The 14,269-nt window shown below is 39.8% G+C and overlaps 1 protein-coding gene across 11 annotated transcripts in view; it reads right to left on the bottom strand.

Moving 5' to 3' along the window:
- Window positions 1-10,275: 10,275 nt before the first annotated feature.
- ZNF131 (zinc finger protein 131) overlaps window positions 10,276-14,269 on the bottom strand; it is a 49,212-nt gene continuing 45,218 nt past the window's right edge. For all 11 annotated transcript variants that reach the window (XM_032281535.1, XM_032281499.1, XM_032281564.1 and 8 more), the window contains 2 exons: window positions 13,077-13,207; window positions 10,276-12,135 (listed from right to left, as the gene is read on the bottom strand). In XM_032281535.1, the coding sequence (XP_032137426.1) occupies window positions 11,449-12,135; window positions 13,077-13,207 (818 nt within the window). In that variant the 3' untranslated portion in view covers window positions 10,276-11,448. The remainder of the gene's footprint in view (window positions 12,136-13,076; window positions 13,208-14,269) is intronic.

A 14,269-nucleotide genomic window follows, 5' to 3' on the forward strand; every position in this document is an offset into this window, starting at 1 on the left:
GAAACACTACATATTTTTAAAAATATAAAAGACCCCTTGAATTCATTAACATAACAATACACAGAATAAAATTATATAGAGAAATTGCCTAGAAACCAAGAGGCTCAAACGCCCAGTTGGACAGAGGCTGTTGCATAGGTCCTCACAATCACACCCCAGAAAGCATGCAGTAGGTTCTAGTAGCTTAACAGGTTACTGAAGACTTTAGGCTAATACTATCACCTTTCGAGTTAGGATTTCAACATATGAATTGGGAGATACAAAAATTTAGTCCATAACAGGACCCTTCTTAAGTTTTATCTTTCTTTCAGGAACCCCCATTGGATATTATGTGTGTCAGACCTTCTCATTCTGTTTCATGTCTTTTCTCATATTCTCTAGATTTTTAGATTCTGTGCTACATTCTAGGTAATTTCTTCAGATCTATCGTCTGTTCATGAATTCTCTCTTGCACTATATCTAATCAGCTGTTTAACCTGCACACTGATTTTATGAGCATGTAAATATAATTAAATCAAGAGGTGGAAGTATGAGCATCTTTTACAGCAGGGGGTGAATTGATAGTTTAAAATTGAATCACTTATTTATAATAATTAGTATTATCAAAATCCCTTTTTCCTTAAGTTTATAGGAAACTTATAAGAACTAATATTTCTTGTGGTAAAAAACTTTTTTTCTGAGGTTTAGCAATTCATTCTACTTTCTTTCTTATTTCTGTTAAATCCAATAAAGAGTAAACAGAAAGAATTAAAACTAGCGTGGTGATCCTGTTTTTATTATTTATTTTATTTATTTATTTTGAGACGGAGTCTTGCTCTGTCACCCTGGCTGGAGTGCAGTAGCATGATCTCAGTTCACGGCAACCTCCGCCTCCCTGTTTCAAACACTTCAGGAGGTTGAGGCAGTTGGATCACCTGAGGTCAGGAGTTCAAGACCAGCCTGGCCAACATGGTGAAACCCCATCTCTACTAAAAATACAAAAATTAGCTAGGTGTGGTGGCCTGTAACTCCAGCTACTCAGGAGGCTGAGGCAGAAGAATCACTTGAACCCGGGAAGCAGAGGTTGCAGTGAGCCAAGATTGTGCCATTGTACTCCAGCCCGGACAACAAGAGTGAAATTCTATTTCACTCTTATTAAAAAAAAAAAAAAAAAAAAAAAAAAAAAGGTCACTCTACCAATGTATTCAGTTTGGTTCATTTTATCTTTTCCATGGTGAGTCATGGAATGCAACACTTTTTGTTTTGCTCTTGTTGCCCAGGCTGGAGTGCAATGGCATGATCTCGGCTCACCACAGCCTCTGCGATCTCCTGCCTCAGCCTCCTGAGTAGCTGAGATTACAGGCATGCGCCACCATGCCTGGCTAACTTTGTATTTTTAGTAGAGATGGGGTTTATTCATGTTGATCAGGCTTGTCTTGAACTCCAGACCTCAGGTGATCTGCCCGCCTCAGCCTCCCAAAGTGCTGGGATTACAGGCATGAGCCACTGTGCCCGACCCAGAACTTTTAATAGTAAAAGCTGTAAGGATTCAGGAACAAGGTGTCTATCCTGGTTCTCCATGAGTCCATGCTTAATTAACATTAGACTTATAGCCTCTTGAATACCAGTTGTCATTCCAAATAGGTGCATAACACTGATAACTGATGGATTGTCGTGAGTGATTTTACTCAGACCATGGAGTTTACTTACATTATTTTTTTAAAGGAAAAAAGGAAGAAAAGAAAAAAGAGAAAGAAAGAAAAGAAAGAAAGAGAGAAAGAATGAGGAAGAGAAAGAGGGAGAGAGAATGGGAATCTTGCTTTATTGCCCAGGCTGGAATGCAGTCTAAAAATGGGTATTGAAAACCTCTTTTATGCCAATTATTCTGCTTGACAATGGAGACAGGAAGGAATAAGGGAGGAAGATAACAAACAAGCAGCCAACCAATATTTCATTTAAACCTGTGAAATGGTATGCATTTGCTGAGGAGTGATTTACTCCCAATTATGTGGTCACTTATAGAGTAGGTGTGATGTGGTACTGAGAAGAATGTATATTCTATGGATTTGGGGTGGAGAGTTCTGTAAATGTCTATTAGATTTGCTTGGTCCAAGTCTGAGTTCAAGTCCTGGATATCCTTGTTAATTTTCTGTCTCGTTGATCTGTCTAATATTAACAATGGGCTGTTAAAGTCTCCCGCTATTATTGTGTGGGAGTCTAAGTCTCTTTGTAAGTCATTAAGAAATTGCCTTATGTATCTGGGTGCTCCTGTATTGGGTGCATATATATTTAGGATCGTTAGCTCTTCTTGTTGCATTGATCCTTTTACGATTACATAATGTCCTTCTTTGTCTCTTTTGATCTTGGTTGCTTTAAGGTCTATATCAGAGATGAGAATTGCAACTCCTGCTTTTTTGGCTCTCCGTTTGGTTGGTAAATCTTCCTCCATCCCTTTATTTTGAGCCTTTGTGTATCCTTGCATGTGAGATGGGTCTGGATACAGCATACCGATGTGTTTTGGCTTTTTATCCAATTTGCCTTTCTGTGTCTTTTGATTGGGGCATTTAGTCCATTTAAATTTAGGGTTAATATTGATATGTGTGAATTTAATACTGCCATTTAATGCTATCTGGCTGTTTTGCCCATTAGTTGATGCAGATTCTTCATTATGTTGATGCTCTTTACCTTTTGGTATGTTTTTGGATTGGCTGATACTAGTTGTTCCTTTCTATGTGTAGTGCTTCTTTCAGAAGCTGTTGTAAGGCAGGCCTGGTGGTGATGAAATCTCAGAGTACTTGCTTGTTCACAAAAGATTTTATTTTTCCTTCACTTATGAAACTTAGTTTGGCTGGATATGAAATTCTGGGTCGAAAGTTCTTTTCTTTAAGGACGTTGAATACTGGCCCCCACTCTCTTCTGGCTTGTAGGGTTTCTGCTGAGAAATCTTTTGTGAGTCTGATGGGCTTCCCTTTGTGGGTAACCTGACTTTTCTCTCTGGCTGCCCTTAGCATTTTCTCCTTCATTTCAACCCTGGTGAATCTGATGATTATGTGCCTTGGGGTTGCTCTTCTTGAGGAGTATCTTTGTGGTGTTCTCTGTATTACCTGGAGTTGAATATTGGCCTGCCTTGCTAGGTTGGGGAAGTTTTCCTGGATAATATCCTGAAGAGTATTTTCCAGCTTGGATTCATTCTCTTCGTCACATTCAGGTATACCTATCAAACATAGATTAGGTCTTTTCACATAGTCCCGTATTTCTTGGAGACTTTGCTCATTCCTTTTTACCTAAACTTGTCTTCTCATTTTATTTCATTGAGTTGATCTTCGACCTCTGATATCCTTTCTTCTGCTTGGTCAATTCAGCTGTTAAAACTTGCGCATACTTCATGAAGTTCTTGTATTGTGTTTTTCAGCTCCATCAATTCACTTATATTCCTCTCTAAATTGTCTATTCTCATTAGCATTTCATCAAATCTTTTTTCAAGGTTCTTAGTTTCTTTGCATTGGGTTAGAACATGTTCTTTTAGCTCACAGCAGTTTCTTATTATCCACCTTCTGAAGCCCAATTCTGTCAATTCATCACACTCATTCTCCATCAGGCCTTGTTCCCTTGCTGGTGAGGAGTTGTGGTCCCTTGTAGGAGGAGAGGCATTCTGATTTCGGGTGTTTTCAGCCTTTTTGCGCTGGTTTCTTTCCATCTTTGTGGATTTAGCCACCTGTCGTCTTTGTAGTTGCTGACTTTGGGATTGGGTCTCTGAGTGGACATCCAGTTTGTTGGTGATGAAGTTATCTCTGTTTCTTAGTTTTCCTTCGGTGGACGCCCCTCGCCCACAGAGCTGGACCTTCCCTGGTTCAGCTGTGCTTGCTGGGGAACTCTCAACCCACAGAGTTTCCAATTGCTGTTTTTTTGTGGGGGTGGGACCAGCCTAGCCTGATCACCTGGTTCCCTGCCTCAGAGCCTTTTTTTTTTTTTTTAGTTAAACTGTCGATTCTCTCCCAGGTTTTCTAGTCACCTGTTGAAAATGCACCGGGATCTGTGTGATTTCCCGAGCAGCAACCCACGCTGGCTGAACGGCGTTGAGATTCGTGGCGCTTTCTTGCCTGGGAATCTCCTGGCCTGGCTCCCTGTTTCAGTCCCCTTTTCAATCAGCTGAATGGGCAACTCTGCCTTTCTGGAGCTCCAAACGCCACCTAAAAGGGCACCCAGTCCTGCATATTCTGCACTGAGAACTGCTGCACTGGGACACTGGCAAAACAGCCGCGCTGGCCAAAATAGTCGAGCTGGTGACCCATGGGGCTCTTCCGCCTGGGAATCTCCTGGTCTGTGGGCAACAAAAATCAGTCTGGAAATGTGATGTCCACTTACTCTCTGCACTTTCACTGGGAGCTGCAATCCTGAGCTGCTCCTAATTGGCCATCTTGGATCTCTCTCACATTATTTATTTATTTATTTGTTTGTTTATGACCACCGCACCCGGCCTGATCTATTTGATTTTAGGAGGTTTGGTTTATGGAAACCTCAGATAAGGAGCATACTCCAAACTCTTGGTATCATCCTCCCAACAGTCATAATAACAGTCTCCCTGGTGCACTGTATTCTCTCAAAGGTTGTAAATGCTTGCATGCAGCCATCTCTAGAATGTCATATGGTCTCTTTTCAACTGGAATGACAGGAGCTGAAAGAAATATGCAACCGACTGGGTGAGGTGGCTCACGCCTGTAATCCCAGCACTTTGGGAGGCCAAGGCAGGTGGATCACATGAGGTCAGGAGTTTGTGACCAGCTTGGCCAACATGGCAAAAACCCTGTCTCTACTAAAAATACAAAAATTAGCCAGGCATGGTGGGGAGCAACTAATTTAAGCTACATGGGAGGCTGAGGCAGGAGAATTGCTGGAACCCAGGAGGCGGAGGTTGTAGTGAGCCAAGATTGCACCATTGCACCCCAGCCTTGGTGACAGAGCAAGATGCTGTCTCAAAAAAAAGAAAGTAAGAAAGAGGTGTGGAACCAGGAAGACACCATAACCTATAAATAATGTGCTGAAACTAGAAACCCAATATTATGGTAACTGAGAATGGCACTAAAGCCCTAAGTTTTGGTCACACTGTCACCTAGATGAGAACCTGCCCAAAAAGGAGTTTTTTAAATAAAATTTCTGGGAGGCCATTGGTTTTTGGACTAAGCTTATGCACTATGACCCAACAGACCAAACCCAACCAAAATGGAGTTGCTTGTGCTAAGGAAACACGTAGATTCTAGAACAAGCCAGGTTTTGTTTTTTCTCCTGCAAATCTCTATAACAAACATTCCTGACAGCATAGGTATCCAACCCCTGAAGTTCCCATTAAATCTTAAATTCATTTCCTATTGCCTATAGACTATGAAGCTCCAAATGATCATGAAACAAAGGTTCCAGCCAGTTCCAGGTGAAGAAACCTGTCCATCAAGAAGCTGACCTGCTTCCACTAAACAGAGCCAGGTAAGAGTTCTGTTATCCCCAATAGCTAGGGACTACACTCCAAGCCAGCATGAAATAGTGACAGAAAAAAGACCATTGGTCCCTCCACCTCCCGTAAAGATTTATGTGTATTATATTCTGTGGGGAGATGAGGCAGGAAAATAAGGTCTAGAGGCAGGGAACATAAGGCTAATTCACAGGTCAGCTATGACAGGAAATATCCTCCCCATAGAGCATAAGCTGAATAAATTACTTTGTAACTACTTCATCGGCTTCATTTAAACAGGCCGTACATCAAGTAACAAATGAAATCCTCTAGAGGGTATTTAAACTCCCCAAAAATTCTGTATCAGATCCCTTGAGCCCCTATGTTTGGGTCTGCCTCCACACTGTGGGACATACTTTCATTTTCAAGAAATCTCTGCTTTTGTTGGTTCATTCTTTCCTTGCTTTGTTTGTGCATTTTGTCCAATTATTTGTTCAAGATGCCTAGAGCCTGGAAACTCACTACCAATAACAGGTGTGGGGTCCAACAATGTATGTTTCAACAAGATTCTGATGTTTGATAAAGTTAGAGAACCATTTCCTAGATGATGTCGTCTCAGCAAGAAGATACTAAAAGGCAATTTGCTGCATGTATCTTGCTGGATTTTCTGATCTCTTGTCCCCTCCACTTCTAATTCCAGCAAGAGCTGGTATGTATTTCAGAAAAGAAGGTAGCTTATTATCCTATGCTTTGTGCAATCCAATGAGGTCAACCACAAAGAAATCTCAGGGAGAGTTATTTTAGTGACCAAGAGTGTAGTCTGTGAAGTCAGGCTTGCTCAGTTCAAATACTGGCTCCACTTCCAACAAGCTATTTCTCAGCTTCTCCTCTTCCTTTCCTCTGTTTATAAAATGATAGCTAATAATAATAATAACTTCATAAAGTCATCGAGATAACTAAATATATTCAAAATCATAAAGGATAGCTATTGTTAACAATAAATTTTTTCTTTCCCAGACAGCATTTTGGTACAAATATAAAGGTGAGGATATTGCTTCAGTTGAATAGTTAAGAGTCATATTTGGCTGGGCACGGGGCTCCCGCCTGTAATCCCAGCACTTTGGGAGGCCGAAGCAGGCAGATCGCTTGAGCCCAGGAGACTAAAATCAGCCTGGGCAACATAAAAAGACTATGTCTACAAAAAATGTAAAAAATTAGCTGGGCATGGTAGCACACCCCTATAGTCATAGCTACTCAGGAGCCTAAAGTGGGAGGACTGCTTAAGCCTGGAAGGGGAAGTTTGCAATAAGCCGGCCAAGATTGTACCATTCCACTCTAGTCTGGGTTGACAGAGCAAGACCCTGTCTCAAAAAAAAAAAAAAAAAGGGGGTACTTATAGGGACATAATGGGTTGCAGGAAAGGTAAAGAGAAAAAGATTGAATTCACATGCTGCTTTCTTTACCATGTCAATAGAATTAATGAAATTACATTTGTAGGGCAGGGAGTAGAGTTTTAAGAAGTTCGGAGTATTATGAAAGCCTTTGTATTTATGGGTTTTAAAGCAATAAATGTCTAGACGTTAACTACGAAGGATTTTATTAACTGGTGGGGTGATGAGGGTTTGTTTTAATTCCTACTTCTTATTTGAATCCTTTATGACAAATCCTGTAAGAGGTATAGCACAGTTCAGCACATTACACAAGAAAAACAGCCTAGGCCTCCCTCTCCTGATGTAATTAACACAAAGGTCAGAGTTGATCTAATGAATTCAAAGCTATTAAGTTTTCTCCAGCAAAATCAGGCTAAACTTTCTAGGTCAGGCATTTGTTTGTAATTTTGCATGCAAGAGTTATAAAACACTATTTTTGCGTGAATAGTTTAATGATCATAGGATCACTTGTTTAAAAGCATCAACCCATGTTAAATTGAAAATGTGCATTAAAATCCATTTGATTGGTAAAGATTATCTACATTTAGGCCTCACTCTGGCTTAATAAGCCTATTGGCTTATTCAAACTATGAAATGGATAGTCTAGAGAGCTTTCATGGACCCTCCTAATCATGAAATCTTTAATTCCAAGTTCAAACTAGTGGGAGCAGAAGCATTCAAATTCCTATGAAAATGTTCCTACATTCAGTATTATCTGAGGATGGTAGCCTTTTTAAACTGGTAAGACTACAAGAGTCTTCTGGTTTTGTACATATCCAAAAGATTACAGTACTAGCTTTTAAATGTATTGCTAATGTATTCAGTTTAGTTTTTCTTTGAATCTTAGACAGTAGGTGTGGTATAAAAAAAAAATAGGCCAGGCGCAGTGGCTCATGCCTGAAATTCCAGCACTTTGGGAGGCCGAGGCGGGTGGATCACTTGAGATCAAGAGTTCAAGACCAGCCTGGTCAACATGGTGAAACCTTGTCTCTACTAAAAATACAAAAAATTAGCCGGGTGTGGTGGCACACACCTGTAATCCCAGCTACTGGGGAGGCTGAAGCAGGAGAATCACTTGAACCTGGGAGGTAGAGGTTGCAGTGAGCCGATATTACGCTACTGCACTCCAGCCTGGGAGACAGAATGAGGCCCTGTCTCAAAAACAAAAACAATATATATATATATATATGTGTGTGTATAATATGGATTTGGGTTTTTCTCCCTGGTTCCTTGCACACAGTTCCAAAAATCCTTGGAATTTCCTGAACGTCTTTTTTTATTCATCCAAGCCCCTTTTGACCTTACCAGTTTAGGCTAATGAGGTGACTACTGGCAGGGTGCCCCTAGATAGCTTCAAGATGGGTGTGGGTTACCAGAACCAACTGTATTAAAGGGCTACAACTACTGGCCCCACTTGAGACCCCCAGGGAGAGAAAGGGCTGGAGATTGAATCCGGTTGCCAATAATCAGTCTAGGTTATGAAATCTCAGTAAGGGAGCTTCCGATTTGAACACATCAACATGCTGGGAAAAATGGAATGCCAAGAGGGTGCATAGAAACCTCCGCTGTTCTCCTCCACAACCCCCTCCTCCCACCTTACCCTTGGTGCATCTCTTCCATTTAACTGTTCCTGATTTGCACACTTTATAAACACCATATTCGTAAGTATACTGCTCTCCTGAGTTCTGAGTTGTTTCAATGCATTATTGAACTTGGGGGTATGGAAAGGCTGTAAGAACCCTACATTTACGGTTGGCTGGCCGGAGGCGCAGGTAGCCTGTAGATCACATTTGTGGCTGGTGTCTGCAGTGGGGGCAATTTTGTGATACTGAGCACTTAACTTGCTCTAAATCTGGGTAGTGTCAGAATTGTTGGACACCCAATTGATGTCTGAGAATTGCTGTTGAAACTGGAGGAGATAAAGAGCCTCTCAACATTCAGTGCACTTTGGATTTCTATGTGATCATTGTTGCACACTCTACTGTCCAACTTGGTAGCTGTAGACTTATCTTAAAACTCCAGTAGATATAGAGAACACCGGAGGACTAAATAACCAGTTTATTTGCTTCAGTACTTGAAGCAAATATACATCAGTTGTTAATAGCTGTTTTTATGTTCTGCGTTAAGTGCTTTGCAACTACAAAGCGTTATTCAACATACAGTTTATCACCTGTGGATATTTTCATCGACGTTTGCAATCAAATTTACTGGCATTCTGAGCAGTGATAAGCTTCTATACCTTTGGGAAAAGAAAAATGAACTATATCCGCACCCCAAATGTCTTGAAAGGTCTTGCCGAATGTGAAAACTGAAATGATAATTTTAACACTTTGATGTGCCGCCTTTGCCCTTGATCTCTGCCTTGTGGTCAGAACTCTTCAGATTGTTTTAAAATAATACTTGTTTCAGCCGTGCACAGTGGCTCATGCCTGTAATCCCAGCACTTTGGAGGTCAAGGCGGGTGGATCATGAGGTCAGGAGTTCAAGGCCAGCCTGGCCAACATGGTGAAACCCCATCTCTACCAAAAATACAAAAAAATTAGCCGGGCATGGTGGCATGCACCTGTAGTCTCAGCTACTCAGGAGACTGAGACAGAAGAATTGCCTGAACACAGGAGATGGAGGTTGCGGCAAGCGGAGATCACACCATTGCACTCCATCCTGGGCAACAGAGTGGGACTCTGTCTCAAAAAATAGTAATAATAGTAATAATCCTTGTTTCATACCTTGGCTTAAGGGCACAGTATGCACTATTTTCAGCATTCAAATTTCACTAGATACTAACTAGCAATTTACCTATTTGAGACCACTGTCTGTTAGGATTTTTTTTCTTAAACAACTCAGGAACATTGGAATCCTAAGGTAAACTGAAAATTCACTGGGATATAATTTAGTTCTATTATTGGTATTTCCCAACTTCAAATAAAAAATATACTGTAAGTTTTGCAGTAGATACAGATACCCAACTACCAAAAAGCACAGACTTGGAAGTGTTCATACCCTTACTTTGATCTAAAAACACAGCCTCCTTAATACAATGATTGGTTTTATCTCCAGATTTATATCTAAATCTGATTTCTCCAACAGTGGGAAGCCATTCTCTTCAGCATATTTTTGTAAATGTGATACCATTGAACATCAGGATTACCAAAGTGGGCTAATCGAATTGCCCTTTTACATGTGACACACTATTAAGTGGAGAATTCCTGCTATTGTGCCTACCATGTAAGAACTATTAATACAAAGAATATTAACTTCTTCCTTGCTTTTGAGCTGATTTTTGGGGGTTGGAGGTGTGACTGAAAATTTATGACAATTCATGAATCAGTCTAACATGTTAATATAGGTAAAGACACACGAGGAACTATCTCTGGCCAGATACAAACTCACACTGGTAATTTTTTTAAAAAAGAGTCACGAACACATAATTTTAAAGTTTACTTAAAAAATGTAAAGAACTCCCAATATTTAACAGGTAAAGAAAATAGCATATTGGTTTATGTGTTTATTTTATTTTCCAAGTAATACTGATTAAAAATATTTACACACCTACTTTTTAAGTCCACAGTTTAGCACTCTTATTTGTATGGCTTTAAAAGTTATAGCACAAGATCTTTACATTAAGGATCGGGGGAAGAGATTCCATTCAAAACAAAGCCTGATAATTATATACATGTCTTTCTCTGTACTTTATTTTAAATACATTAATTTTTAAATGATGCACATCTTTTTTTCATCTGGTGGTAAAATACTAGTGCAACTTTTCATCAAAATAAAGTTTACCACAGATGTAAATAAATTTTCCCAATTGAAAATGGGCCTTCAGTGGCCATTAAATAAAATTTCTCAACTTAAGTGAAAAAGAACTGGTGGTTATTCTTATAAGCAAAAATATAAAGTATTATGGCATCATCTACATTGCTCCTTGCAACACAAACTTTGAAAGAACCAGAGATGCTTTGTAGAAGTTTAGTTGGTTTTGAGAAGGCACATGGGTGTGGTTTTTTTTTTTTAACATTCTAGAAATTTTGCCACCACCACCACTCTTTCTGTTGCAGTGATGGCATCTGTGACCACTAGGGTAGACAAGAACGTTTGTTCAAACTAAAGAAAGCCAGAAGCCAAAATTTAACTGCACAGTAACAATGCACTTTTCATCATGCAGCCTTGTGTTTCCTATATATTCAATTTTCTAACATGCATTAGAATACATAAATTTGTATTCTAATGATTTAAGTTTGATTTTACAATATGGAAAAAATTTGAGAAGAACATGACCTGGGAAAGAGAAAAGGAAGAACTTTTACCACAATGAAAATAGATACATTCGTACCCAACTATATAGTAAGAATATAATCCATTTAAATTTCCAGAAATATACTTCTCAAAACTCCCCTTCAGTTACAGAAAAGATCCCTCCTCTGTGGCATTAAGTGGGGTGAGAGGAATCAAATTTGTTTCAACAGAAACAGTTCAGCACAACAGGAAAACAGCTTAACTTTGGTCCACTTGTCCGTTAGCTTAAGGACAGTCATACTGCCCATAATCAGTTCAAAAACCCAACAAGTAAATTAAAAAATATATTCATGTGTAATTTCATTCTAAAACTGGCATAGCTGTTCTGTCCTCATTCTCTTCCTTTTCAGGTTCAGAATCCACTGTTGGCTTGGTCTCTAAATCCTCAGCATCTTCATGATCTTCCCTGGCAGCCTCAGCAGCATCTGCTTGGCTAGACTCTCTCTCCTCTTGGTTCATGATTTCTGGGGTCACATGGTCCAAGTCTGCTTCTAGAAGTTCAGTTTGTACTTCCACTGGCATCTGATTTACCCGTTCAACATGCAGCTCCTCTACATGTACTTCAGTACCTTCTTCAGTCTGAATTCGACCCACTTCTAGATAACTCACTTGGACCTGCTCTGGAAGCTCACTCATGTGTGAATCATGCACTTGGCTGTCCTGGAGCAGATCTGGATGGACTTGTTCCACAGTTACTTGTGCTGAATCCACCTGGACCTGAAGCAATGGTAGCACATGCACCTTCCCAACTTGTTCTATAATAGTCATTGATGTTACAGGTTCAGTTTGCACATGTGTTTCTACTGAAAGAATTTCTTCTGTTACTAGACGCTCTGAAATATTGTGAGCATCACTGAGATGCCTCCTTAATTCATTTCCTTGCATAAACCACAAATCACACAAAGTACAATGGTTGGGTTTATCTCCAGTGTGTATTACCAAGTGATCTTTGAACTGGTCCCAGCTGTTAAACACACTGTTGCAGACCTGAAATAACCAAACATATGAAACAATCCTTATATCCAAACTGAAGGAAATATGAATGCTTTTATTCTCTGTGAAGAAAAAGTTGAAGATTTATTCTGTAAATGTTATAAATATGTTACCTGCAACAGAATCTAGTCCAAGCTATTTAATAATTCTTTGGTTCATCTGGTCTTGTAACTGACACAGCTAGTAACTTAAATACATTTTGAGAAACATTTTAATACTGCCTTTATTGTTTAAGTGTCATATAAATTCTAGAAACATAAAGTAACAATATTTTAATTTCTCCCGTAAGATTAACATTTAGAATTATATTATTTGATATAAAAATACACTAACTATGGGAAAGAATCTACAGCTGGAATGCTTCCTCCAATCTCCCTCCCAAATTCTAATAATTGCTCCATGGTTAACTATAGTTTCAGACTACTTGTTATTTAGGACATCTTTTTTTTATTTTTTGTGAGACTAAGTCTCGCTCTGTCACCCAGGTGGGAATGCAATGGCGCAATCTCGGCTCACTGCAGCCTCCGCCTCCCAGGTTCAAGCAATTCTCTGCCTCGTTCCCCTGAGGAGCTTGGATTACAGGCACCCGCCAACAAGCCCCGCTAATTTTTTGTATTTTTAGTAGAGATGGGGTTTCACCATCTTGGCCAGGCTGATCTTGTACTCCTGACTACCTGCCTCGGCCTCCCAAAGTGCTGGGATGACAGGCATGAGCCATGGTGCCTGGCTATAGGACATAATTTTTATTGACATTAGTGTCATCTAGGGTTGGGTTAAAAAACAACTAATTTAGTCCCCAAGACAATAATGTTCTTTACCCTCACTTCTTTCCAGATCACCAGCCCCTGTACCTTTGCTTAGACTCTGTTACTCTTTGCTTTTAATGACTGCAAACACAAGACTCCTTTGTTAAGAACTGAATGTATCGCACACACCTGGCATTCGTAGAGCTTCTTTCTTCCTTTTTTTGCCCCTACTCCAGTTTGGCATGCAGTGAGGTGACATTTAAGGGTGCTATTTCTAGCAAATCGTTCATGACAATTTGGACATTCAAAAGGTTTTTCACCTATTAGAAGAGAAAAAAGATACGTTGGCAAATTAAGAAAATCATAAGAGCAAGTAATTTTAAACATTCGTTTTTTTCTTTTTGGATAATTTCTTTTTTTTTTTTTTTTTTTTTTGAGACAGAGTCTCAGTCTGTCACCCAGGCTGGAGTGCAGTGGCACGATCTTGGCTCACTGCAACCTCTGCCTCCTGAGTTCAAGCGATTCTCCCGTTTCAGCCTCCTGAGTAACTGGGATCACAGGTGCCTGGACCATGCCCAGCTAATTTTTTTTTTTTGTTTTCAGCAGAGGCGGGGTTTCATCATGTTGGCCAGGCTGGTCTTGAAATCCTAACCTCAGGTGATCCAGCCACCTTGGTCTCCCAAAGTGCTGGGATTAAAGGCGTGAGCCACTGTACCCAGCCCTTCTGGTTAATTTTAACAGCAAATTCCTAAAAGGAGAAATCACAATTGAAATATTTTCACCATATTCCAAAGACTTTTCTAGAGATAACAAAAATAATAAAATTTACTATTTATTATAATCGTATCTCTGCTTTGATAAACATAATTTGGATCTAAATTCTGTTCCATGTTTTTGCACTTTTTAAAAAATTATTTATTTTCACTTAGATAAAAATTGTGATCAATTTCTATTTTGGGGCAATGCATCATTATCCTTTCTGCATTTTTTGACCACTTACCATGTGCTAGACCATGTGCTAGGTGATGAAGATAAATTGTCCTTCTTTGCAAAAAAACTTCCTATTAAAGGCCAAAGTACAAAGATGAAATACATGAAAACAAACAAACGCAATGCACTGTAAAAGATCTGTTACAGAAAAGGGCGGTGGAATATGTACTGAAGCAGCACACAGGAAGAGGCAATTTGGCCTAGAAAGAAGTAAGAGAAAAAAAGGAAAGAAGGAAGTTCGTCCTGGGCAGAGACACAGAGGTTTTAATAAAACAGCACACTGGGTGAGGAGTAAGGAGGGAGGAATCCGTGATGACTCCCAGATCCCCGGCTTAGAATACGAATGAGAATAAAGAAACAGGACCCAGGAGTCCACATAGGTTTGGAGCAGG

The sequence above is a fragment of the Sapajus apella genome, unplaced genomic scaffold, assembly GCF_009761245.1.
Source record: "Sapajus apella isolate SASKATOON/1434 unplaced genomic scaffold, GSC_monkey_1.0 scaffold1, whole genome shotgun sequence".
In the NCBI taxonomy this organism is placed as follows: Eukaryota; Metazoa; Chordata; class Mammalia; order Primates; family Cebidae; genus Sapajus; species Sapajus apella.